This window comes from Cynara cardunculus (assembly GCF_001531365.2).
Source record: "Cynara cardunculus var. scolymus isolate 2C chromosome LG 11, CcrdV1, whole genome shotgun sequence".
Classification (NCBI taxonomy): Eukaryota; Viridiplantae; Streptophyta; class Magnoliopsida; order Asterales; family Asteraceae; genus Cynara; species Cynara cardunculus.
This window is the reverse complement of record NC_037538.1, coordinates 15,078,190-15,105,700: the sequence shown is the minus strand read 5'-3', so window position 1 is coordinate 15,105,700 and position 27,511 is coordinate 15,078,190. Positions and strand designations below refer to the sequence as shown.

The following is a 27,511-nucleotide window of genomic DNA, read 5'->3' as shown; positions in this document are numbered from 1 at the left end:
ATGGTCGTCGATATCTACGTCGCTGGCGATCTTCCCACGGTAATCTGATCGGTTCATTCGCTTCATCTCACCCTCGATCGTTTGACTTGGCATACAGTTTTCGGATTGATACCGGATTGCCACGCCAAAACGCGCATTGGTTTGTGTTCATTTGTGATTATCGGATTCCTATGAGGATGAAAACTGTATTTTTTGAATTGCTTTTCGCTTGATCATTTATAAATTGTAAACTTACTGCTATCTGTCGTATAATTGTTCTGTAAAACTTATTTTTAATTTGGTCGTTTGATTTGATCGTCTTTATGTATTTCTTGGATTTATTTTGAGTCTCATAAATATTATGTTGTAGGATTGAAAATCAGTTGTCAAATAGGCGATGGATACAAGTAATTGGAGGCCTAATCAAGGTGGAACTGGTGGTGGTGATTCCTCCATGGAATCTGTCGACTGGAGGACTCAGTTACCAGCAGATACGCGCCATAAAATTGTCAACAAGATGTATATTTTTATAGACACCAAGTGCTATGTTTACCTGTTTTTATATGTATGCTTAAGAATTTGGTTTGATGACTTTCACTTGCAAATTGCAATTTAGATGACGTTCTGTTGGGGTTTTTGTTGGTTAAATGTGCCTCCTTATGTGGAGGTATAGTCTTTTAGTTGGCTAAAGGTAATGGGGAAGGATGAATAGGTACGTTTGTGAATTTTTGATGAGCCTATCAGTTTGTATTGTAGTTATGTTGTTAATTGTGTATACCTGATCATTAGCACATAGCTTATTCATGGATTTTGTTGGGATCAAATAAATTTTTATGTGAATAATATTACTTGATTCTGTTGCATTCACGATAGTGTGCCAAAATGATGGAGTCCGGAGGGCCTAAAGGTTGTGCTCGTTGGCTTAATCCAATATCTGTATATGTGGAGATAAAATTATATATTGCTTGATGACCGACTTAGGGCAATTTGTTTTTGGAAACTAGTATATTGGATTCTACATATCAAAATACCTTAGGCGTCATGAAAAAAGTCTTGGAGCAAGTTTGCTCAGAGATCTATGATTATATAGAGGCAAGCATGTTTAGGGGGTGAAACCATGTTCTGTAATGGCAATTATATATCTTGATTTACAAGTTTCTTATAACGAGAAGTGTCATACACTTAAGTATTGATTATGGCCACCTCGTGCTTGGTGGAATATTGATTGACATACCTTCTGATGGGGAGAGACTATGTACGTTTGCTTTTGTTGGAGAACTTGGAAGGAGTATTGCTATGATATTAGGTTGAAGCTTCCTTACATAAATACGTACACAAGCTGCATTGTAAACAGCATTGGTAGTTGTATGGCTTTATTTATTTTGTGTGGCAATTCTATGCTCTTTCATATTCAAACCTCTTGATTAGAATTTTTTATGTTAAATGTGTAATATACAAGACACATTTCATTTATGTTTAAAGCCTCTCTTGTTAGACATGCATGGAATATGGAGGAGTCTAAGTATCAAATAAGTTGACTTTCGTGAACCCTAGAGGATAAGGAATTCAACTTGAGTGCTTTGACATAGTATCTATTTCATTTTACCCTTTGCCGCCTTTAGGGTTTTTTAGTCGGCCTAAACTGTGGCTTTGGTGTAGGAATAAGAAATTTGGAATGCTCATCTTTTTAAGAAAGAGTATTCTAGGAAATCAAAAAGGAGGAATGTTAAGAGTTAGGGTGTCTTATATTCATTTTTCGAGATTGGCCTATCTAATGTAATATATGTGTATGAGTATATATGTGTCCAGGATTTTCCCTTGTTAATAGTAGACATCAAATTAGCTCTTAACATTTACACGGCGTGAGTACCTTACACCAGGAATAGCTAAACCAAGTGAGAAATTGCTTTCGGCTGAGGAGACACTGAACCAGACGACACATGGTGTTATGCTTTTGCCATTTTGTTTTGGCCCCATCTAACTTAACATTGCGATTGTAGCTTTCATATCCATCATTGTTACCTTCTGGACCTTCAAATGAGGGTCTTTGACTACTCTTGTTGAAATGGCTCATTGCTGACCCTCCTGGCAATTAGGATCAGGTTTCGGTTTTTTTCCATTATTTATTGATTTGTTGTATCATAGTTGTATTGGTTCAATAAAAGGATTTATGGGCTTTTATAATAAAACTAAAAGATTGATGACTTTAGAGTTTCTGAAGTTCAAATGACTTATTTTGGATCTGACCATTTACACAACGCCAAGAACTGAAGTCAAATGCTGAAGTCAAATGCCCTTAATGAACTTGTACAATTAAACATATAATGGTTTTAGGATTTTATTCTAGCCTCAACATTAGACTGTATAGCTTGCCATGATCTTATGAGTGTTTTATGGTAATACAAAATTGCCTCCTGAATCCTTATCACTGACATAATTGGTTTCCACCATAACTCTTATTTGGAAACATCGTATTGTCAACTATCTTGTTCTTTCTTTCAACTAATCATAGTCAACCACACTAAGAAATAAAAGCATAGGTAGCTCCTTGACAAAATCAAACTACATTGCATTTCCCTTCTCTTCCTAAACTATCTTGTCAACCTTTTTTCCACCATCGATAAGAGAGAGGGATCTTGAACTAAGAAATAGCATAGTTGACATTGAATTAAAGGATCTACTGAATACGTTGATGGGGGACAGGCATACTATGTGTAATGCTTCACTCATTTACGATAAATAATAAATAAAAAGGCCATTCCATTTCGACACGAAATTCGAAACTCCCCGCTATCCAGAGGATGATGATTTGTTATTCTATTTGATACCATGCCTTGCACCTACTCGTGTTGTTTGATTGTTTCTAAGTGATATGCTAAGCAATATGGGACTTACTACTCCAACACTTTCTTTCCAATAACTCGTATTTGTTCAACTAATCATCTTGTTGGCAGCTCAATATAAAAAAATGTTTTTTCTCTATTGTTCTCTTCTCTTCATGGGGATGTATTATGGGGCAACCGCCTGGATTTGTTGCTCATGGAGAGTATGGGAAAGTATGCCACATTCGAAAATCCCTAGATGGCTTGAGACATAGTCCTCGAGCATGGTTTGGCAAGATCAATCGGGTGATCCTACTTCTAGTATATGTTGATATTTTGATTACTGGAAGCGACGATTGAGGTATATGAAAACCTAAGACATGTCTTTGGTGTCACTTTGAAACCAAGGATTTGGGATCACTTAAATATTTCCTAAGATTGGAGATCATGATTCATGAGAAAGAAAAAGGGATATTCTTATCTCAAAGAAAATATGTTCTTGATCTTCTAAAGGAAACATGAAAACTGGGGGCTAAACCATGTAGCACCCTAGTAACTTCCAACGTACACCCAAGAAAGGATGATGGAGAGCCGACATGTTAGAAAGTTGAATTACTCAGTGGTAACACAACCCAACGTTGCATTTGCAGTTAGTGTTGTTAGTCAATTATGTCTTCTCCAATAATCAACCTTTAGGTCCTAGAACAATATTTTTGTTACCTTAAAGGGTTACATGGACAAGGATTGTTTTATAGGCTCCATGATTATGCTAAGGTAGAGTGTTTTGCTTGTCTAATTGAAGATTTCTCGAATGCAGATTATGATGGAAGCAAGGATAGCAGAAACTCTACTTTAGGATATTGTGTGTTTGCTGGGGGAAATTTGGTTTCATGGAAACGTAAGAAACAAAATTTGGTGTATTGCTCCACAACTAAAATTTCATGGATATTGTATATAGCAATGGCTGACTCAGTATGTGAGAAAGTACGGATACATCAGCTACTAGAAGAAATCAGCTATGTGCTTGCACTTCTGGCAACACTTTGGTGTGATAATAAGACAACTCTTCATATCGCTTGAAATCCTGTATTTGATGAACAAACTAAACATATCAAAATTGAGTTTTACTTCATTCGCGACAAGACTGAAGAAGGATTAACTATTGCAGGATATGTATGAGCAAAAAATCAATTAGGAGACATTTTTACAAAACCAGTAAATGAGACCCATATGATGACATTTGTAACAAGCTTAACATGATCGATATTTATGCTCTAGCTTGAGGGGGAGTGTTTATGGATACAAATAATTCACAAACCTAGAAAGGTTTTAGGGACTGATTTCCTCATCCCTGTTGTATATATAAATGTATGTATACCTAATAAACACATTGAAATCAATAAAATTTGTGCAGATTACAGATTTGTTTGGTGTAGTCGTCTTGTGAAGCCTCAGGAGTGAGTGGCTTGATGAGTTGACTTGCTTTGTTTGCTTGGTTTTGCTACCTGTCCTCTCCATGAATAGTTAGCTAACTTAAGAATTGGTTCATTGGATGGACTTCTTTGCATTCACTTGGTTTGTCTACTTGAAGCTATATTTTAGCAATCCAACTCATTTAGGAACAATGGTTGCTTCTTCTTGGAATACCTGGTTCATTTCATGTGACCAACCCCGTGGATATTGGGTTTGCTTGTGCTGTTTTTGGTATCATTTACTTCCGGTTTGTGTTCTCTATTTGTTTATTTAGTTGCCGCTAATGCAAAGGGAAATGCTTTGTTTCACACTCTGATCTTTCCGTTCTCCTAACATGGGAAGCAAATAACCTTGCACTGATTTGAAGTTCAGAGCTTTGTTTTGTTATTTGATTTCCATTTTCTTCTTAGTTTTTTCAATATCTTGTACCTCTTAGATTTCTATATTTGCTTGCTTGTCAAAGTCGTAGCAGTTAACTTATTTCCCCCAACTTTAGGAGTATTAGGAGATAGAATTACATCTTACGTTTTAAGTGTTGAGGCCATGGACCTATGAAATGTGGTCTTCTATGTATTCACTTTTTTCCTCATTGAGGCTACACATCAAATAACCAAACTTACAGCATCTTTTTCTTACCAAAATGATTTGGTTCCTTCTGAGTTCTGTTTTCTTTTGCTTGTATACATGGTATGATGCAAATGATAAGAAATATTTCGTGTAAGCTGCAATTTGTTATGGGCATTACTATGTTCCATAGCTCTTTATTTATAAATATCTTAAACACTATCACTTCTATGTGACCAACACATGTTTTTATGTAGATTGGATAACTTGAAGAAGCATCTTGCATTTTCTGGACAGGAGAAGCTACATGAAATTAAGAATATTGCTCTGAGGTTTGAGGAGAAGATTTATCATGGAGCAACAAGCCATGTTTGTATATTTGTGCCCTTTTTTGTTGTTTGTGTTGTGTGCATATGTGGTTTTTACCTTTTTACTATGCTAGTTCTTAAAAGTATTTCTTTGGTGGAATAAACATTTCATAGAGAACTCTCTTAAATGAAAGTATTCAAGAGACAGCGGTATATAACATGTATATGTCTCGTGAATTACTTTGGGACATAATTTTTTTGTTCTTATGGTTTGCAGTCTGATTATATGCGGAAAATATCTATCAAGCTGCTTGCCATGGAGAATAGAGCAGCAAATCCTATTGCCAATTCTTTGCAGTCCAACTCTGCCGGTAATAGTGCAAACCCCTCTGATCCAGGTACTTTAGACTACTATTATAAAATCCTATAATATCAATTTAATGGTTATGCTTTTTATAGGTATAAGCTCAAACTTTCAAAGTATTTACAATGCTCTCTTTGACTTTCTGGTGAGTTCTTTGTCAGTGTTACAGATAAAATAACTCTTAAATCATTCCCTGTTGTCAATGTATGTGGTGCTTATTCTTTTACGTTAGGATTTCGATAAAATTTCACCCTTTGTGGAAAGAGGTTCTTGTAGGCAGAGATATGTTGGGGAAGGGGAAATCGTGGACGTCTAAATCTTTGGGTATTATTTAGCAAAAAAATATCTAGATGCACATTCTCAAAACATGACCGCAGCAGCACATCTTATCATGCTGATTTCATAGTTTGATCTTCAAAAAACAGAAAAGGAAAATATTCCACTAATCTCAGGGTCGTTAGAAGGAGCTAATCAGGTGGGTTTAGAAACTATTTTGACTCAAAAGACTTAAAGGACTAGGAATCAATAACTGCTTCCTAGAGTTTTGGGGATTAACATTCCTAGTTCTTTGTTTGTTCATAGTTTTCACATCTAGGATTCTGTCTGAACAGAGATAAGAGGGGAAATGAATTTTTGCTGTCTCTTTATCAATAGATGTTGGACCAACAGCCTAAAGATCTAGAAAACATAAAGGCAGTAAATACAAGGGAAGGGCAAGGAGTTGGGCTGAGACAGATAGGAGGCCTGTCAGCTATCCACACATACTAGGGCCATACAGATTTTTGTTGTCTTTGTCCACAGATTTTGGACCCTACAGTCTAGAGATGGAGAAAACATTAAGACAGTGCATAGAGGAAAACAAGTGTTTAGTTTTTTTTTTTTTTTTTTTGTTATGTTCGTTTAAGGCTCGGAGATCTTTTACTTCAAGAATTTTATTAAAATATAAGTCATGTGTTTATAAATCAGTCCGTTTGTTCACGGAAATCTCACAAATCGTCATTTTAAGGATGTCCCAGGCATTGCTTTTTTATTCTCTGAAAGTTATGCAAGGCAAAATTACCTAGTTGCCCTCACGTCATCATGAATGTATTTGTGACATTGATTTTGTTCTGTAAGATTACTTCAATTTTGAAACTAGTGTTTTGGAGTGAGTATGACATACTTTACTGTCATTAATAATTAATTCCTCTCAAACACAATCTACAATGCATACAGAAAATCATATAGGCTTTAAAGCATAAAAGGGCCTCTCCCTTTTTTTTCTGGCGTTGAAAGCGCCATTGAAATCAATGTTTTTGCTTAGGGAAAAGTTCAGAAAAACCCAACAAACTTTCTCATTTTGAATGATTAAGTCCCTAAATTTTATTTTGAATGAATAAACCATTAAACTTTCCCATTTTGAATGGTTAAGTCCTTGAACATTTTTTTTGTGAATAAATCATTAAACTTCCCCATTTTGAATGGTCAAGTCCTTGGAACATTTTTTTTGTGAATAAATAAACCATCGAACTTTTAAAAATAGATTAACTATATCCTTTTAACCCAAAAAAACTATCTCCATCAAACCTTTAAAAATAGATGAACTATATCCTTTTAACCCAAAAAAACTATTTGTAACTGACTAACCGGATAGGAAGGTTTTGAAGTTTAAAAAAAATACCTAAATCAGTTTTTACCATTCCCATGCCCTACGCCATTTAAACCCCTCACACCCAACAGCATCGTTACCCTCGACACCCCTCACCACCCATCGCTGCCTGTTCTCCATACCGCCCATCGCTGCCAATGGCCCCTACTATCAATCTCCCTCTTTTTGATATCAGTGGAGCACGTATAAACAGGTCAAAAACGAGGGAGAATCGAAGAACAGAAAAATCGATCAAAAAGGGAGAGACCGATGGCAGGGGCCAATGGTGGTGATGGATAGTGATAGAGAGCGGAAGCGATGGGGCGTCGAGGGGTCTGAATGACGTAGGCTTTGGGGACAGCTAAATGATTTAGGTTTTTTTACTTTAAAACCTTCATTGCTGGATATAGGTAGCTTTTTTGGGTTAAAATGATACATGTAACCAATTTCTAAAAGTTTATTGGTTTATTTATTCAAAAAAAATGTTCAGAGACTTGAATCATTCAAATGAGAAAGTTCGTTTTTTTTTATTCAAAAAAAAGCTTGATTACTCAAAATAGGAAAGTTCGTTGGGTCTTTCTGAACTTTTCCCTTTTGCTTAAGCTCATTTATGAGCTTTCTTTGGGTCATATAAGATTTGATGGTGAAGGATTTCTTTATTAGCTCAATGAAGGCGCAGATGAAAGAACCAATTAGGCTATGCTGTTAATTGCGGCGATATCTCGGATTGCAAGCCTTTGCAAAATATCGGTGGTCAAATTGCGGTTAAAATTGCATAGCGCAATTAGCGGTGCAATTTACTGCAATTTTGACCGATATTTAGTGTAAATTTCGTTCAATATTAACGCAATTTTTGGTGGGTTTGGGCTTTATTTTCAGTTTTGGGCTTTCAATATTAACTAGCTTTTGTTAAGTTAGTCAAGGCTTTTTTTGGGCTTTTAAGAACTAGGCTTCTGTTAAGGAAGCACTATAGGGATGATGATGATCACGTTGGAGATGAAGAGGGAGAAGAGGAAGAGTGGGAAGCTAGCCTAAACGAAGAAGTGAACGTGTTAGATGATGTTACCTATTGCTTGTGATTAGCTCGTTTATGAACACTTTTCCTATTTTGCAAATGATATGTTTATGTAGGCATATTATATATATAATTATATATAATTCTAAGAAATTTTGGACCGCGATTGCACCGCTATAACCGCTAATTGAAATATCGGTCCCGACCGCAATTTTGTATTTTCACCGCTATAACAGCATAGCATTTAGGATTTCGAATGACAATGTTGAATGTGCTCAGAATCCCTTAGAGAACATCCTTCCTATGCCAATTGCTCTCAAACATATAGTTTCAAGCTTGGCCCCAACAAGTTAACCAACTTGATTATTTACAACCTAAAGAGGATGAAATATAAGCTTACTATAATGTAAAACAGCCTTAAGCTCATTACTTTTCTGGTGTTACGAACTAAAAGACTGCCAAAGAAATGAGGCTTCCAGAGGTCACTAGCATCAGGAAATTCTATGAAATTTTCGTGATTAGCCCTTTGAGTAACATGGACATCATAGTTTCTCACAGTTGATTCTGTGGTTCAGGAGTCTTACGTTATTTGCTTTCTCGGTCTTGTTAACAATGATAGTATTGCATATACTTATGTTCTAGTTTCGTTCCTAGCTTGTAGTTGCATCTAACTTAGGGACTGTTTCCTTTGTTTCCATTAGTCCTGTAAAGGTCAAGTTGTCTGTATGGGGGACGGGAGACCGACAGGTTTGAGCCTTGAGGGAGGAAAAGAGAGAGAATTGGATTATTTATGGGGCATTTATGGTGTTAATTTGTTTGAGGTGGCTTAACGGGGACCAGTGAAGGGTCCTGGCTTATTCCATATAGCCATTTTGGCATAATGGCTTAACAATTAAGCAGTAAAAAACACTCCTGTATGGCTGTGCGAACAGGCCGCCCAAACCATTAAGCTATAAATAAACAACCCCTTACAGATGTGCATACTCATCATGTTCGATAGTAATAATATAGATTTCTGACTGTTCGTAGTTCCCCTGGAAGCAAGCTTTCAGGAATATTTTCAGTCAGCTTCAAAATTTGTTTTTCCTAACATTGTATTTTTTCCCTCCATCATAACACCTTATGTCCGTATCTTTTTGGTTCATTCCACCATGTGCAGGCTCTCAGGGCATGCAGCAAGTCAACAACCAAGGCCAATCACTTAATCATCCTCAAGCAGGTCAGCAGATCTTACCTCCGAGCATTCACAATAATATTGCTTCATCTGGAGGACAAGGTTCTGCTGGTATATCATCTGCATTACAACCTGGCAGTAGCTTATCACAGTCTACCATGCCAATTATTTCCGGCCAAAATTCAGGCTTGCAGAACATTCAAAATATTTCTAGGGTTCAACCAAATTCTGTAGGAAATAGTATGGGGCAAGGGATACCTTCCAACAATTTTGTAAGTCAAAGGCAGATACCAGGAAGGCAACAACTTGCTCCCCAACCGCAACAGCAGCCTCAAAACTCGCAGCATTATCTTTATCAGCAGCAGTTACATCAAATTGCAAAGCAAAAGCTCCAGCAGAATAGTAGTACAACCTCAGTGCAATCACACATGCAACAACAGCATCAGAACTTGTTGCAGCCAAGTCATTTCCAACCATCTCAACAATCCGTTATGCAACCTACAATGTTGCAACCATCTTCTCTCTCTACCGTTCAACAAAATCAGCAACCTATTGATCCTCAATCAGCACAACCTGTGATGCAACACCATCAACAAACAGTCCTAAGACAACAAAGGCAGCAGCAACAAGCATCCATTGTCCACCAGCAGCAAGTATTGTCAACACAGCAGCAGCAGCAGCAACCAAATACGATGGGCCAGCAGACAAGTGCAATAAACTTGCAGCACAACCAGCTCATAGGACAGCAAAGTAGCTATTCTGAAATGCAGCAGCAACAGCAGTCTAGGTTGCTGGGCCAGCAGAGTAATATTTCTAATGTGCAGAAGTTGCAGCATCACTCAATTGGTCAACATAACAACTTCTCTGCTGTGCATCAGCAACAGTTGGGCCCTCAAAGTAGTTCCACAGGTCAGCAACAACAGCAGCACCAGTTATTTGGAACTCAATCTGGTAGCACCACCATGGTGAACAATCAACATTCAGCACACCTGCTGCAGTCTAAGGTCTCGATTCCACAACAGAATCAGCCAACACAAGGCCAACGGTCACAACCAGAATTACAGCAGCAGGTGATGCCACAATTACAAACACAGTCAGGTCAGTTGCAGCACCAATTAAATACGAAACTGCAGCCAAACTTGTCACAATGGGATATGCAACAGAGGCTTCCAACATCAGGTGCATTTCAGCAGCAAAATGTAATAGATCAGCAGAAACAGCTATTCCAACAACAGAGAGCTATGCCAGAGGCTTCATCAAGTAAGTTATATGCACACATGTGTGTATGTGTATCAGTGTATGCAGTGCTCTAAAGTCCCTGCTTAGTAACAGATCTATCTTGTTGCATTGCTTTCCAGTAGCGAATTAGCAATTGATGAATGAAACTTGTTAATGAATTAGTTCTGACATATGAGTACATGTACTGTTTACAAATTATGTTTTTCCTTGTTTATCCTTTCATGCCTGTCCTTGTTTCATGAAGCACTTTCATCTGTAATATGGTTATCCTACCATATCATGATGCTATCTGAAGTAGAAAATTAATTGATGGGTTAGCCAGATCTTGGACCCTAGTATATATTCTCTCCATCCCATGGGAATTGCAATACTTGACTAGACACGTTTAAGGAAGTATTTGATCAATTGCCGGTGATTACTTTGAATTTGATTAGCGCAAATTTAGGAGTTGTGACAACTAAATTTGTACAGTTGTACTGTAATGCTGCTTCCAGTATATTCCTTTTCTGGAAGGCTTCAGATATGCTCCTTTGCTGGGAGAATTTTTAAAATACTAACATCTACAAGTTTTTATTCTTCTGTAGCATCATCAGATTCCACAGCTCAGACAGGAAATCCAAATGGTGGAGATTGGCAAGAGGAGGTGTATCAAAAGGTACTGTACATGAAATTCTATGCTTATTTTTTGAAGTGGGAAACAGAATGCTCTAGCTTAACTAAAGCATCAAGTTTTTTTTAACGAACTGAATGATATAAGCTTGCTTTTTTTTCTTGTGTTCAAAACACAGAAGCAAGCAAGCATATTAATTATTGACAAGTAAGGTACCCATCATGTAACATTCATTTTTTCTCTTACATTTATTTGGATTTTGGGGACTTATATTAAATGTGACCGGGGCTTTCAACCACTCAGCCGTCTCCCTGATGCGTTTGAGCTTTTTGTTTGAATGATTTTCTCATTGACACCTTTGCCTTCTTATTTCTTCTTGTACTATTATTATGTGGCCAATTTGTTTTTCTTTTAGTATTTATCTCTAATAATAGCACTTACCCACTTCTTGTGTCCTCCATATTAGCACACGTCTGTATCATTGAAAAGTTGAAGGGCTTTTGTTGCCTGTTAGTATGTTGTTTGTTTGATATGGTAGCAGATCAACACATTTACTGTATCAAGTTCTGGCATCTGCAAGTGATTAGGTCACTCATTTCCTTTGTTTGTGTTATTCTTAGTTCTTAACAATCTAGGACTATTTTTTTTACTAGAGTGTAGAGATTTGTTAGTATGTCGGTTCTTCCAATTTTGACTAGCTTTCCTCTTGGTACTGATACATCCTTTCAGACTCTAGAAATCAACATGGTATCACACTAGGACATTGAAAACTGAAACCTATCCCTTTTTTACTGTTCCAGCGTCAGTAGCTAAGCTAGTGCCATTCACTGCTTTCTCTGGCTAACCGTACACATCGTTTTTGCTGCCATCTTCAACCAGAGTGTGAAGATCTCCCCAACCCTCTTTCTCTGTCATAGAGTGGCCAATATTTGCCCGTTTTCAGTCCATCATGGAACGCCCTCGCGCGTTCGTGAGAACTACTAGAAAATGGTGAGATCATTAGTGAAAGAAGGACCAACGATGACCCTATCCTAAAGAAGAAGAAGGAGTAGGAGCAGAGCGGAGAATCTTTCTATATTAGGCAAGCGCACTCACTCTAACAGTGTACCTTTTGCATGATGGGTCAGCGAGGAAATGGGAACAGGGGTGCTTGAAAAGGCTTTCCTGCCTGGCAAAGTACAGGGCTATCAGTCGGCCATTTTTGAATGAGTATGGGTGAACCACTTTCACCTACGACTTTCTCGAAAATTCCATCAAATCAAAGGAKTTGACATTTCTGACATCTCTTGACACCCTTACTTTTAATAGAGGGCCTTGCCTCATGATTGGTTTGGTTGGCTAGTTCTGATTTCAACCCTTGCTTAGGACTATCTGCTGGCGTTGTGTTCCAATTCATGAGCATCTCTTTCAACCATCGGTCCATCACCTGTTCTGATCTGTGTGGCACTTTTACCTGTTTTACCTGTTTCTGTATAAGACCTGACCAGCAAATATGTGAAAGGAGTCTGCCTGTGATGTCTTGCTAGATTCTAACCAGATTGCATCATTTGATTTTTCCTTGCAATGACCCTTCAGAAGATGTCTGGATCAAAGATTAGGCATGTAAATGGTAACTGAAAAGATCCAATTATCGACCGATTTCAAAATTGATGGCAAGTAAAATATTCATGTCTGATAAATATTGAATTCTTATACATCCAACATTAGTTGAGTACCAATTCAAAAATAGTTATAGGTGATATACTTAATATTGTATGTATACACTAAATTGCCACTAATTATTAAGAGAGTATAGGTGATACCATTTGATATGCCATATGTATCTATATAAATGTATCATAGTTTTTTTAGCATGACCTTCACTTCTCATTGATTACAATTTGACTTAAATCTAAAGGTTATTTTAGGTTTTGGGAATTATCAAACTTTAAAGTTCAATCATTTATATTTTTGTTATCTTAATTCTTGTTGTTTTCAACTTTACTAGTTTTTAAGGTTTGTAAATGATTGCATTTATTTTTCTAGAACCAGATCCTGTTCATATTAAAATAGTAAAACTATTCATATATCGATATTGGGCTTAATCAGACTCTGATGCTATTTGAATAAGGATGTATGACAATTCAGAGTTTTAGCATCCGTTAAATTTGAATCCCTTTTTGCTAATCAATTTTGAATTGGATATGTTCACATTCTATTCACTTTTAGTCTGTTTACAGGTTTGATCATAATTATATTTTGATCTAGCTTGTGAGAGTTTCACATGTTCTATGGGTTAGATCAATGAGCTATTCCTTTACCCATAAACTACCTGTAGGCGTTCTTAACCTGAACGTTTTCTGTATCTCTTCTGTTTTCACTTTGTTTAACAAGAAATTAAGGGAGTTCAAAACCTGCCAATCTATATATTCGAAAGTTGAATTTCAAATGTTCAGGAAGCTTGCAGTAGAAAACTGTGTTTGGCTGATATGATTTCTCTGCTTATTTTTTACATCACTTCAGTCCCAATCTGATATCTTATTGATTTAATTTGTTCTGGGTGCAATTATGCCTAATACTAGTAATGTGTAGTTTCACTACTGCAAGTAGTAGGGTTTGATACTTTACCCAGATCTGAGTGGCATAGTTTAGTGAAGCCACCATGGTGTTTATTGTCAGTTTAGACATCTATCTCTATCGAATTTGAAGAAGCTTGTACTGAATTTCAGTCTATTTTGAGTTTCATTGTGAGTCATGTCAAGAAAACATGTTTGAGTGTTAATTGAGTAAGAAAACATTTTAGTTTGCGGCATAATTGATGTGGGGACCTATTGTGTTGAACATGTTCTTTTGTTCTATATATTATCTCACTTTTGGATGATCACCGACAGTTGTGTGCATTTATTTAATAATAATCTAGGAGTTAATTTTCTCATATATTTTGCTATTTTGTGCTTGAGTACAAGTGAATATAATTTATCTCTCAAAACACACTCTAGTGATATGGAAAAAAAACATTATGGGTGGGAACTACTACAGAGCCTTTATCCAACTAGCCTATGGTAAACCTCCGTTGCGTTTCACCTGTAGGAGAAAGGGAAAGTAAAGAATATAGGTGGTTGTTTTACTTTTCTGAATTAGAATAATTGTTTGGGAAAGGGTACTTTTGGTATTTTCCCTAGAATAATGAGCCGCCTGTGTTAAAATGTGTAAGAGCTTTGTTTTTGGGGGAATTTTGTTGAAAACTTGTAACTCGAACGAGAGCTCTGGGAGAGTCCCTGGCCTCTCAAATGCTAGTGGAATTTCAATTCCTTTTCAATACAATTCATAGCCGACTGTTTTGAATCAGTTTATAGCAGCCTGTTTATATTTTTCGAAGACTTGTGAATACAATTATTGATCTGTTTTGATTTGTAGGTTTTGAACATGAATGTGATTCTTATATTTGCAGTTGAAAGCTATGAAGGATAAGTATATGCCAGAGTTGAATGACATGTATCAGAAAATCATAGGCAAATTGCAGCAGGTAAGTTGCTTTCTCGTAATCATTTTCAAACTGTAAACGTCAGCCATAACTTATTGTATTTGTCTCTTACTAACATTGCCTAGTTTGGTGAGGCGTCTCACCCAAGAACCTAGTTGACATCCAATCGGTGCCTTTTGTATTGCCCAACAAGCAGTCTCATGGAAGTCACCAAAAATCCATAGATTTCGATAGGAAATTACAGCGAACATTTCAGTTTACTTTTTTTCAACTTGTAGTATTTCCTGGATTTCTCTTGATGCATAGAAAAAATCTAGAAATTTGGTATCAGGGCCTAGAATGTTTTTTATGGAAGGGTGTACTAGGCTACGCCCAGACTAATCCCGGCAAATTGTGACTGCAAGACATCAGCCCTGAAAAGGTCAGGGCCTGGAATGTTCCTAGTTCTACAAAGTTACTCTTTCTTCTTTGGGAGTCCCTCACATTCTTAATCATCCAAGAAATCACTAAGAAACCTTATCTAGCAGTACAAACTTCTTTCTTTTGTCTTCTCCATCTAATCCTTAGTGATCGACTCTACAAAACAAGCCATGTGCTAAGGCCATATGCTAAGGCCACATTGTTGGTTTAGGTAGAAATGCAAACCCTGTGACAGCAGGCTGGGGTTTTATAGACCTATGGTCATGCCATTAGATTGTTGGCATAAAATTCAGAGAATAAAATTAGGAAACGCCATTTTGGATCTGGTAGTTTACTTAGTGTGCATTTGGCACCTGGGACAGGACAGAACAAAAACTTCTTGTCCCACATGTGCTGCGACGATTAGACTTGGGGGCTGTTTGGTTGGTTTTCCTTTAAGTCCTGTATGGATAAAGTTATATGTGTGGATTAATCTGTCTGTATAGATTGGGAAAGTTTTTGTTTGGAACAGTTTTATCTTAGATGGAATGAGCATGTTTTTTAATTGGGAAGGGCAGCTCTGGAAAAAACTTGACTTTCTGCATAAAGCTCCCTCCCTAGAAGCTTACTGAATAAGCCACTTTCTATATCACTAAGCCACTACCAAACAATCATGTACAATAGACCGAATAAGCTATGAGTCCCATTATGCTCATTAAGCTGCTGACGAACAGGCCCTTAGACCGGACATGACCGGGTGAGACAAAAATGCATTTTTTTTCTGTACCACCAAAATAGGTGGAACAAAAATTAGGGAGATAGGACAAGTTTGGTAAATTACTAAACTACTCATGTCAAATTAAAACCCTAAAATCTTCCACAATTCTTTCACCCGCCTACCTCACTCTCGCTTGTCCAAATAGTCTTCTGCTAGTTCCCTTAGAGAAAATCAGATAGTGATGGCAAAAACTATCCAAATTATACTAAAATGATGTGCTGCTGAAATTCGGTACTCTTTTCTTTTCTCAATTTTATGTGACTTCTGTTCTCCAGCATGATTCGCTTCCTCAGCAACCAAAGGGTGAGCAAGTTGAGAAGCTGAAAATGATTAAGCATGTATTGGAGCGTTGCATGGCATTCGTACAAGTTCCCAAAAGCAACATAACTCCCAACTACAAAGAAAAGCTTGGTATATATGAGAAGCAGATTGTTAATATCATAAGCACACATAAGCGGAAACCTGGGGTCCCACCACAGCAAGCACAACCACTTCCTCCACCACATATTCATTTGACACAAGAAAATCAGATGAACCCCCAGATGCAGTCGATGAACTTACAGAATAATATGGGTAGTTTGCAGCATAATTCTGTCCTTCCTTCAAATGCACAGCAGAACATGATGAGTGCAACACAGCCTACTTCCAATCTTGACCCAGGACAGAATAGCACAATGAACTCGTTAAACATAAATCCTTTGTCATCTCAAGGAGGGATGGGTATGCTGCAGCCAAATTCCAGCATACTTCAACATCAGCAATTGAAGCAACTTCCATATCGCCAAATGCAGCAACAATATCTACATAAACAACAACTAATTCAGCAGCAGCATCAATTTCAGCGACAAACAAAACAGCAGCAACAAAATGGGCAGTTGCATATGAACCAACTACCTCAGCTGCAGCCGATAAATGACGGTAATGAGTTGAAACTAAGACAGCAGATTGGAGTGAAGCCAGAACCTTTGCAGCAACAGCAAGTAGCATCCCAGCGCCCAGCTTATCACCAACAGTTGAAGTCAGGAGCTCCATTTTCACCTCAACTGCTTTCGGCTTCTTCTCCACTGACTCCCCAGCATTCATCTCCTCAAATTGACCAGCAAAACTTGTTGAATTCTCTTACTAAATCTGGTACACCTTTGCAATCTGCAAATTCACCATTTATTGTGTCATCTCCATCAACTACCTCTACGTCTCATATGCCGGGAGAGTCTGAGAAAGTTAATTCTGGTGTGTCGTCACTTTCTAACGCTGGGAATATTGGACATCAACCAACTGGTGCAGTGTTACCTACCCAGTCTCTCGCTATTGGCACACCTGGAATATCAGCCTCGCCTTTGCTTGCAGAGTTCACAAGTCCAGATGGAAATCATGGAAATGGGGCATCAGTTGTTTCCACAAAATCAAGTGCTATAGAACAGCCCATAGAGCACTTACTCAAAGTGGTCAGTGATCACTAATCAGTTCTAAACTGCCTAGCATATAACATAAAAGTTAAATCTTTTGTGTGCACTAGGTTCTTCTGATAAGTTAAAAATGTGTGGCTAAAACCTTGAATTTTTTACTTTGTAGGTAAAGTCAATCTCACCAAAATCCTTGAGTGCCTCAGTTAGCGACATTGGTTCGGTTGTTAGTATGATTGATAGAATTGCAGGATCGGCACCAGGTAATGGATCAAGAGCAGCAGTTGGGGAGGACTTGGTTGCCATGACAAAATTGCATCTTCAAGCAAGAACTTCCGGCACCCCAAATGGAACAAGGAAAATGAAACGCTTTACAAGTGCAATCCCCTTAAATGGTGTATCATCTGCTAACAGTGTAAATGATAGCTTTAAGCATTTTAACTTTGTGGAGGCTTCAGAGTTGGAATCTACTGCAACTTCTACTATAAAAAGGCCCCGGATTGAGGTATTACCTTTTCAGCAGTATAATATATATATATATATATATATATAGTGGAGTCTTCATGTGAAAAACGTAAATAATTTGAGAACTGGGGAACTAATTTTATAATTTGTATTCATTAATAAATATGCACCATAAGTTTCATCAGAATATGATTACTGTCAATGAGTATATTCATCGTTGAATATATACAATACATTCATCAATGAATATATTCACTTATATTTGTATTTTGTCAATTAGTATATTCAACAATGAATATACACTAAAAATTAGTTCTTTTGTTCTCAAAATATTTGTGGTTCTCATTTGAACCGGGCTCTATGTATGTATGTATGTATGTGTGTGTGTGTATTTGTACATGTGTGTGCATGTTAGGATTTGTATTTAATTCCCATGTTATATATGGAAGCTATAAGTGATGATGAGATCATTTCGGGAGTTGTCATTTTAAATTGCCTGGTCTGAGTCATTTGTTTGATCAAAGCATTTGAATTTCTGGAAGAGCAAAAAGATCTGCATAGCATGAATAAATACTATGCTCTGCTCTCGGAGATTGCTTCAACGACTTGTATCTGCTTGCACTCGATAATGTTTTTAAAAAACGACTTATATCTGCTGTACTCCATGATGTTTATGTTAAAATGTTGCAGAGGAGGCATCCCCTATTGGAAGAAATAAGAGATATAAATCTGGGACTCATAGATACTGTGGTAGATATCAGCAAGGAAGATGCTGATTCGGCAGAAGGTGGTAAAGGAACCATTGTTAAGTGCTCATTTATTGCGGTAGCTCTTGCTCCAAATCTCAAGTCACAATATGATTCACCACGAATGGTGTGTTACTTTACTACGACATTATTTATATACACACACAAGGGCAGGTTCATTTAAGAACCCAAGAACCACCTATTTTGTGAGTATATTCATGATGAATATCTATCACCTTATTCATCATGAATCATTATCACATTATTTATCATGAATACTGCATAAAATAGGTGGTTCCTCGGTTCCTTTATAATTTTATGGTTCCGAAAAGAACCTCTCTCTCTCTATATATATATATATAAATATATATGAGTGAGAGAGAGAGAGAGAGAGGGAGCCCAGTTTAAATGAGAACCCCAAATAATTTGCGAACATGAGAACTAATTTTTTAGTATGTATTCGGTTGAGAATATACTCATTGGCATAATACAAATACAAGTGAGTATATTCATCAATGAATATATAGTATATATTCATTGATGAATATGCAAATTTACAAATACATATTTTTGATAAAATTTTTAGTGTATATTTGTAACAAATATACACTATAAAATACCTCCTAGGGATAAGAGACATAGGGCTAAAGAGAGAGCCAAAAAAGGATCTTTCGTGTATAATCCTGCATAATCTCGAATGACCTTGAAACAACAATGATTACTTACTATTGCTATAAAACAAGCTCGTATTTTATCTTTTAGTTCCTTGGTTCTCAAATTATTTGTGGTTCTCACATGATTCCTCCCTTATATATATGCTAGATCCATAATCGTTAGCATTTTCTCTGTGAACTTGAAATTTTTCTTGTATTGATGTGTGCAGTCACCTATACAACCATTGCGATTGCTTGTTCCTGCAAATTATCCAAATTGCTCCCCAATACTCTTGGATAAGTTTCCAGCTGACATCAGGTGAGATATATTTTCTTTTTCCTATTTTGTGTTCTCTCTTTTTGAACCATGGGATTAGATATAGATGGTTTCGTTGGAGGGTTCCGTGTCTTTTTAGCTAAGTAAGCTCTTTTGCAATCTTTTCTAAAATTGCCAAAACGTGGCGTATAGCTGTTCTTTCTGGCCGTTTACCTAAACACTTACCCGGTAAGCGCTTAACGATAAATTTCAACTCTATCTCTTACTTATTGGGTAAGATTTTAGTCTACCAAAACGACATCGTATGTAACAATTTACCCGGTAAGCTCTAACCGTGGTACGAGTTGTCGCCGTCACTTACCGGGTAAGACTTTCGGTTCATGCCTTCGCTCTTAACAGGTAAGATTCTTGGTCCTTGCCATATTCATCCGCTAAGGGAATATGACTTGATAAGTGCTTACTCGAGTAAGCATTTGGTAAACGGCCCCTAAATCTTTTACAAATTCTTTTTGCAAGCCGGGTTTTTTGACCAATGGGATATACTAGGTTCGTTTGATTTGGTAAGATTTTGTATTTTGAAGGGTATTTTAGATATTTAACAATAGTGTATCTATGGTTGGACAGCAAGGAATACGAGGACCTTTCTGTAAAAGCACAGTGGCGGTTCGGTAGTTGTGTTAGGCAGCTTTCGGAACCCATGTCGCTTGAGGAGATGGTACGGACTTGGGATGTTTGTGCTCGTACGGTTATTTCCGAGTACGCGCAGCAAAGTGATGGTGGTACCTTCTCTACAAAATATGGAGCCTGGGAGGATTGCCTCACCCTCACTGGTACTGCTGCATGAACTTACTTATACATTTTGTGTTAAATATAAGTAACACACATTATGCTTTTTTGTTATATACATATGCATATAGAAACATTCAATGTCAATATTATATGTTCCTAAGCATGAAGTATGGAGAAAACAAGGTTTCAGAGGTTTCCTGAGTTTTCTTAGGCTCTAGAAGCTTTCTTCCAAAATGAAGAAATTTACTACGAATCTCTTCAAAAGTCCGTTAAGTGGTACGTTATTGACTTATTTCGATGTGGTACCCGTAATAAGTATCTTTTTAGTGTTCGGATGGGGGAAAAAAAGAGAATGTTTCTACCGGTAATAAGGAGTTTTTGATAAGTTACTTTTTTCTGGCTTATCAGAAACAACTCATCAGATTTGAAAATCAAATTACTTTTTTTGACCCTAAACCTTCTCTCCTATGATAGAGCTCCATTCCATTCTCTGGCGACGCTGGCGCCCCATTTCTTTCTGCGGTCACAACGGTGCCCCATCCACGGATACAATCCTCTCCTCTTGTAAAGCTCCTCCCCTTCTCTCTCCCTCTCCCCTTTATCGCTTCTCCATGGTTTTATCACAGGGACGATCAAGATCTTGAATCACTGGAACGATCATGATTTGGAATCACAGGGACAATCGATTTGGATTTGGTCGGTTTGAATTTGGGGCTTTTTGCCCTAAGTGACCCTCTGTATAAGCAAAATCATAGGGATGATCAAGATCCATTTTTGTCGTTTGACATGTGTAAGTAAAATTTACCGAACACTAAAAAATAACTTATCAATTTATTACGTTTCGATACCGTCATAAGCTAATTCAAACACTTTTTATAAAACTCCGATTTGACACCATATAAGTTGTTTTAAATAAGCAATCCCAAACACTCTGAATATTTTAGTAACATAAGTAATGTTGAAATCTTCAAAAGGGAAAACTGTTAGAATTTGATGTAAATTTTGTTTAAAAGATTTTGACTTTGTGAATAACTCTTGGATATGCTCTATGTCTACTTCGGTAGAGGTTGGGTTTACGTATCTCTTGTCCTCTGAAACCCTACTCTCGAGTGGGATTTATTTGACCAATTTGTTTGGTTAATAGAGGCCATCTATTTTGTTAAAATAGGATGTTAGCTAGCATATAAAGGCTAACGTGGCAAGTAATGCACTCTTGACCCCGTACCGTGTAGTCTAATCCCCAACAGGTTTGGAGGCGGGGACGGGGGCAGGGAAATCCTCGACATAATCGGTTAGGTCAGTCCTGATGTCAGTTATAAGCAAATGCCCATGAAAATAGGAGGCTTGATTATCACTGGTGTAACCGATCAGATAATCGGGTTGACCATAATCGACTGGTTAATTATGAAGTTTTTTTTCCTTATTTATATATTTTTTTGTATTATATATAAATTATCAAACTATAAATTACAAAATATAAATATAAACGAAGTAAAAGATACTATATAACTAACATGTCATGGATAACTCGTTATAAAGGTCTGGTGAAGGCTCAAAAAAATTTCAAAATATGGCTAAGCGGTGTAATCGAATGGTTAAAAACCAGCCTGACCAGTAAGACTATGACTGGTTAATTGAGCCATGCCATCTTTACTTTTGATCGTGAATTGTTTTTACAATCAATATTTTTTTGGCATTTTGTGACATTTTGGCCGGATTTCATGCTAATGACAACGGTTTGAATGTTGTGTGGTCCCCTTTGACCTTTTTTTTAATAAACTGATGATTGATGTAAATTTTTTATTAAAAAAAACAAATTGGCCTATGTTTAAATTATATACACTATATTATAAAGTATCTGAACAAGTACTTAATACATATTATTAAGTATAAATTATTATTTATTAATACAATTATCTTAAAAATTCAAAACTGCAAGTTATTATAGCATGTGTACTACTTTTTTAAGTTTATTAAACTTTATAAAATTAACGAATAACTAACTGATATACATGTTAAAAATAGCGGTTGTTTGTTTACCTCTTAATAGTTCCAGTAAGAGGCAATATCTGAATCGTTAAGAGGTGAATTTTGTTTGGCAAAAAAAAATGTCTCTTAATGGTTCTAAAACTCTCTGATTGATTTTGTATCTTGGGCCTCCTTTAACCATTAAGAGCCTTAATTTCATTGTAAACAATTGCCAAACAATTATATTTCATTTTGCACAATATCATGAGAGTCTCTTAATCATTCTGACTACTTAATGATTCTGCACAAAACCATTCAGCAACTGTCAAACAACCCTTAATTCTATGATATCTATTTTTAAATTTAATTATAGTACAACTTTGAATTAAACAAATATACATATTCAACCAATTGTAATTTTATTTTATTTTTTAATGTAAATTTTAGATTTTATTTTCTAATGAAAGTTTTATTCATTTTTATTTTCAGTATATAATAAAATCTTACAATCTACTATATCATACATGTATATTGTCAGTCATAATAAAGGTTTTAATCATTTTAAAACTCTAAAATTTATGAGATCTGTAAGAACTTTAACCTTAAGATTTTGTTTCACAATATATTTTTTTTATCTAAGTATGATGTTTAATATATTGATTAAAATATATTTGTTTCATAATGTGAAACTTTTTTTACGTGCAATTTTTGTTTCACAAGTACATCAAAAACGTTCTCATTGTAAACCGAGTACATGTGAAACAATCACAATGTGAAACGAATGTATATTAATAGATATTCTAAATCCTAATCCTAGAAGAAAAATAAATTATATGAAATAACATATAATGTGCTAGTTCTCAAAAGAAGGTCTCTGTCACAATACAATGCTATTGGAGTTATATTGTTGGTGTATGATCAAAAACTTAATTATGGATTTGGTCCATGTGATTTGATGGTTTTTACAAAATTGGTCCCTAAACTTCATTTATCATAGAAGATGAATCGCCATTTGTTGTTATGTAATAGTTGGTCCCTTACCCTAATGGCCATCCAAAATATTTATTAAGTTTGATGATATTTCCGTCTTTTTATCATTTTTTCTGTCTTTTCCTAACAAAAATAGGGACCAAATTCGTAATTATGTCTATAACATCAAAAAGTATTAAGTTTTATTATATAGAGTAAAACGTTTTTCGTCCTTGTGGTTTGTTAAAAATTACAGATTTCATCTTTGTGGTTTGTTAAAAATTGTTGATTTCATCCCTGTGGTTTCAAATTTTCGGTTTTTATTTTTATGGTTTACAATTCATTTCTATTTTCATCTCTGAATTCAAAATACTGTATTTAAGCATGAATGACTAAAATATAAATGAATTGTAAACCATAGAGAAGAAAAAAGCAATAAATTTTAAATCACGAGGACAAAAAAGGTAATGAATTATAAAGCATAAGAATGAAAATTGTAATTTCAAAACCATAAGAATGAAAAGTTCTTAGTCTTTTGGTTAATACTTTGTTGCAGCAACAACTCTTATTGTTTTCACAGCTTTATATTTTCCGCACATTTACATTTCGAACAAGTTACTTTCATGTTATTTACATTCAAGTCTTTATTTCCAGCAACGATGGGCTAAACCACCCCAACTTGGCGTGCGAGTAAAGGTTTCAAGATAAAAGCCTATGTGTTAATGGATAATTGTTTTCTCTGGTAACAATTAACGCTACCGTTCACTCCTTGTTTCTGTATTTCATCCAAGTAATTCTTGACAAACTGACACATATAACCAAAAGTGTCTTTGTTCCAACCATCACGTAAGCCCCCATAGGGGAATTAAAGTTGGTTTGCTTATCCACAACTGGAAAAAGCCACACTGGTACTGACACACGGCCCAGTCTCCTATGGGAGGCAACAGTGGAGAATTTTCTGCAATAGGCAAAAGCCTGGCGGTTTTTTTCATTCGGATGAGTTGGACTTAAATATAAGTCAACGCAAATATTATACCACTAAATGTTATAGATGTCTATAAAGAGCTGCACCAACATTCACGAGTTGCAAACTATATGAAAAGAATTGTAAGGTATGTATCACACTCAGATTTGTGTTATCTGAACACTGCTAACAATTGTCTAATCTAAACCTCGAACGAGGATGTTTTGAGAATTATTGTTGCAACAACTTATCCAGGTGTTGTAGCAAGGTTCTACTACACTTAGTTGTTAAACTCCAACCTGATCTTGCACCCATGCTTTCTTTTAATTATTGTTACATCCAGTAGTCTGTTAACTCAATCCCACAAATACTCATTTGAATTCACCTTCTAAAATCTTATTTTAAGCTTAATTTGTTGGAAATCCTTATTTTTCTGTTCATGTGGATCGGTACATGGTATCATTACCATTATTACTTGTTTTAAGACGATATTGGGAGAACATGTATACTTGAGTGGCTTCTCAGTTACTGTAACCTCTTTGGGTTGCATAAATTTGATGACCAACAACAACGTATGTGATAATTGCAAAAGAAATGTATTAGAGCCATGAGGGTATTGGGTATTGGACGTTAGTCGATACAGTTGATGGATATTTGAGAATGAGTGGTTCAACAACAACATAAGCTCTTATGAACTTCGTAGAATGTGTCACCTCATGCTACAGTGACAATTACCTTAAAAAGCTTAACGAAGATGATTTGACAAGACTACTATATGTCGATGAACAACACAGATTCCTAGGTATGATAGACAACACTGACTGCATGCACTAGGAACAATAAATTAAGTCAGCGCATGGGCCGGACGATATGCAAGAAGCAGCAAAAAGCTAACATTCACTTTAAAAGTTGTTGCATCATACAATGTTTTGGCAGGTCAAACACCAAAAGTTAGTTACATCGTGAATGATCTCGAAAATGTTAGGACATATTATCCCGCCAATGACATATATACTTCATGTGCTCCAGTTGTTGGCAAATAAATTGTATACGCCTTATCTGTTATCCTTAGCACTCCTATTTTACAAGTCTAAGGATTTATTATGTTCAGGCACCTAGGCTATGTTTGACAAATTAACTGTTGAGTTAGCTGATAACTGATAAGATAACTAATAATTGATAAGCTTATGGCGGTCTTGACATTTTGCAGGCTCTGTGTAAAATCTTAAATGCCATATGATATTATTTTCCCTTGTTGTATTATTTATTAAATTCAACAATAAATTGTTTTTAGTTAAAATATGCATGGAAGTAAAAACAGTCATAAACAAGATTCAATAAGAATCAAACTGATCTATGTATTGTTAAATTACTGATCATAAAGCTTATATTATTTTAATCTGTTGATAAATAATCAAAATTTATTAGTAAAAAAAAACTAAAAGTAATCACATAATAAGTATAATGTAGAATATATAACACAAATAGTTCATTAAACCTATTCATTTTTCACTAATAGATCGACAACAGTATGTACGTTTTTCCAAAAGAAAACAAACGACAGGCATTACTATTTTCTACACATAAATCTTGTAATAGTTTTAAAAGAAAAATCATCTAATCATACTTTCATAATCCATATTTGCTAGAAATTCATTCTCGATTGATATCAAACGCAAAATATCTGGATTACGGCTTTTATATTTTATTTTTAGTACATATAAAATAAAAAGTAAAAATGAAAATCGGAGGCTATGAATAGTAGTACCACATCGAAACCCAAAGGAACGACTTTGAATAAGTTAGCTGATGAACTGAATACGTTTGGTAAAAACTGGCTGATAAGTTAGTTGAGAAATGTAAAATTACCAAAAAGGGTATGTTTAAAAATTAATAAATTTTCATATTTCATAATATATTTAAAACAATTCACTAGTATACTATATGTTTTTTTTATTAACCTGGATATCCAACCCGTTATGCCATCTGACTAATTCCAGGGTGACCACCTGCTTTGCAGATAGCCCGAAGTCACCGCATTTGAACCTCCGTGGCCACAAGGGGATTTTTATTCCTCATTGGATTTGAACCTTGGACGTCAATATGTTAATTAATACAAGTCATATAGGAAAGAAAATTAAATAATAGAATGTGTGAATTAATATATTTCGATTTGATTTATTATATATAGCACACCCCCTGTTTTACGATAATATGAGAATATTTGTGGACCTCCAAATATTTAACTCACAATTAAACTTAAAAGAAAATGAAGTAATTAATTAAGGATAATCATGTGATTAACTTCATATTTATCTGTAATTTTGGTGACATCCTTACCTCTAAAATCACATACAGATAATACACTAACCGGTATCAAATAATTATTACAGCAAAATCACATAACGAACAGAGAGGTCGATTAACGTAGACATGATCATCATTGGTTTTCGATTATCACATAATTATTAGATGATTATCACATCATAAACAATCTTCAATTTATCAAATCATTATTACAATGTTATCACGACGAAATCAAATTATTATCACATCATTATCGACAGCTGACGCAACAACATAAAAAGTCTCCAACGATAATAACAAAGTTTAAGGGAAAAATGTAAATATAGGATAATTTTTTTTATAGATAAATACTAATTTATTTTCATTTATTCTATTTTTTATTATGTGTTAATTAATTCTTATTTTATTTTTATTATGTGTTAATTAATTTGGAGGCCCAGAAGTGTTCTCGTATTTTTTAAAACATGATAGTTCTCGTTTGAACCTTTTCATATATAGTTTTCTTTTTTTAATTTCTATGAGAAGCTCTGTGGCACTCACGATTCCCAGGTCCCCCGACTGATTCTACCGTAAAGGCCGACGATAGGAGGAAATCAATCTTTCATTCTCTTTCCCTTCTTCTTTTGCCTAGACCGACTGTGATGCAAGCCTTGCACTTAGGATATGAGCGATCAAATGCAAACCACTTAATTTGTACAAACCGTGCAAACCAGTCTCATCCGTCGATTTCATTGTTTAATCTTATGAAATTTTTTCATTAAATTGTTTAATCTTGTGAAATTGTTTAATATAATAATTTTTTGATGAAGTTGTTTCATATATGGTTATGAAATTGTTTCATATAATACTTGATAAAATTTTAATAAGACTGTTTCATGTATTTCTCTAAAATTAAAATAATCAATATGATAATATCCATGATTAACACCCTTCACAATAAAAATGATTAATCAACCTCTCATAATTACAAAAAAAATGAACAAATGAATGGGGTTTGTACGGTTTGTATAAATGACGTGGTTTACAAAGTAAACCTCCTATACATATAAAAAGTTTTTTGGATTTATAACTAAATACAAATTTTATAATAAATATCTATATTAAATAATTATTATATATAATATAAATACAAATCAAAATTTATCATTCTTATAT

The 27,511-nt window shown here is 35.4% G+C and overlaps 1 protein-coding gene across 8 annotated transcripts; it reads left to right on the top strand.

Annotated features, from left to right (window-relative positions):
• Positions 1-20,343, top strand: LOC112520768 (mediator of RNA polymerase II transcription subunit 15a-like). Of its 8 annotated transcripts, XM_025129314.1 has the most exons (13): positions 1-139; positions 350-498; positions 5,096-5,207; positions 5,424-5,544; positions 9,312-10,586; positions 11,150-11,220; positions 14,606-14,680; positions 16,091-16,946; positions 17,100-17,260; positions 17,388-17,723; positions 18,374-18,556; positions 19,313-19,401; positions 19,984-20,343. In XM_025129314.1, exons 2-13 carry the CDS (start codon positions 377-379, stop codon positions 20,201-20,203), a joined length of 3,621 nt encoding a protein of 1,206 aa, XP_024985082.1. In that variant the 5' UTR covers positions 1-139; positions 350-376; the 3' UTR covers positions 20,204-20,343. The 8 variants fall into 8 exon arrangements, with proteins under 8 accessions (XP_024985082.1, XP_024985078.1, XP_024985080.1 ...); XM_025129310.1 differs by having other exon boundaries at positions 16,091-17,260; XM_025129313.1 differs by lacking the exon at positions 1-139 and adding an exon at positions 155-225 and having other exon boundaries at positions 16,091-17,260.
• The last annotated feature ends 7,168 nt before the right edge of the window (positions 20,344-27,511 follow it).

Coding starts and splice junctions, on each gene's coding strand:
- LOC112520768 (XM_025129310.1), top strand. CDS start 377: ATGGATACAAGTAATTGGAGGCCTAATCAAGGTGGAACTGGTGGTGGT. Junction 11,221..14,605: donor AAGAGGAGGTGTATCAAAAG/GTACTGTACATG, acceptor TTATATTTGCAG/TTGAAAGCTATGAAGGATAA. Junction 17,261..17,387: donor TAGAGCACTTACTCAAAGTG/GTCAGTGATCAC, acceptor TTTACTTTGTAG/GTAAAGTCAATCTCACCAAA.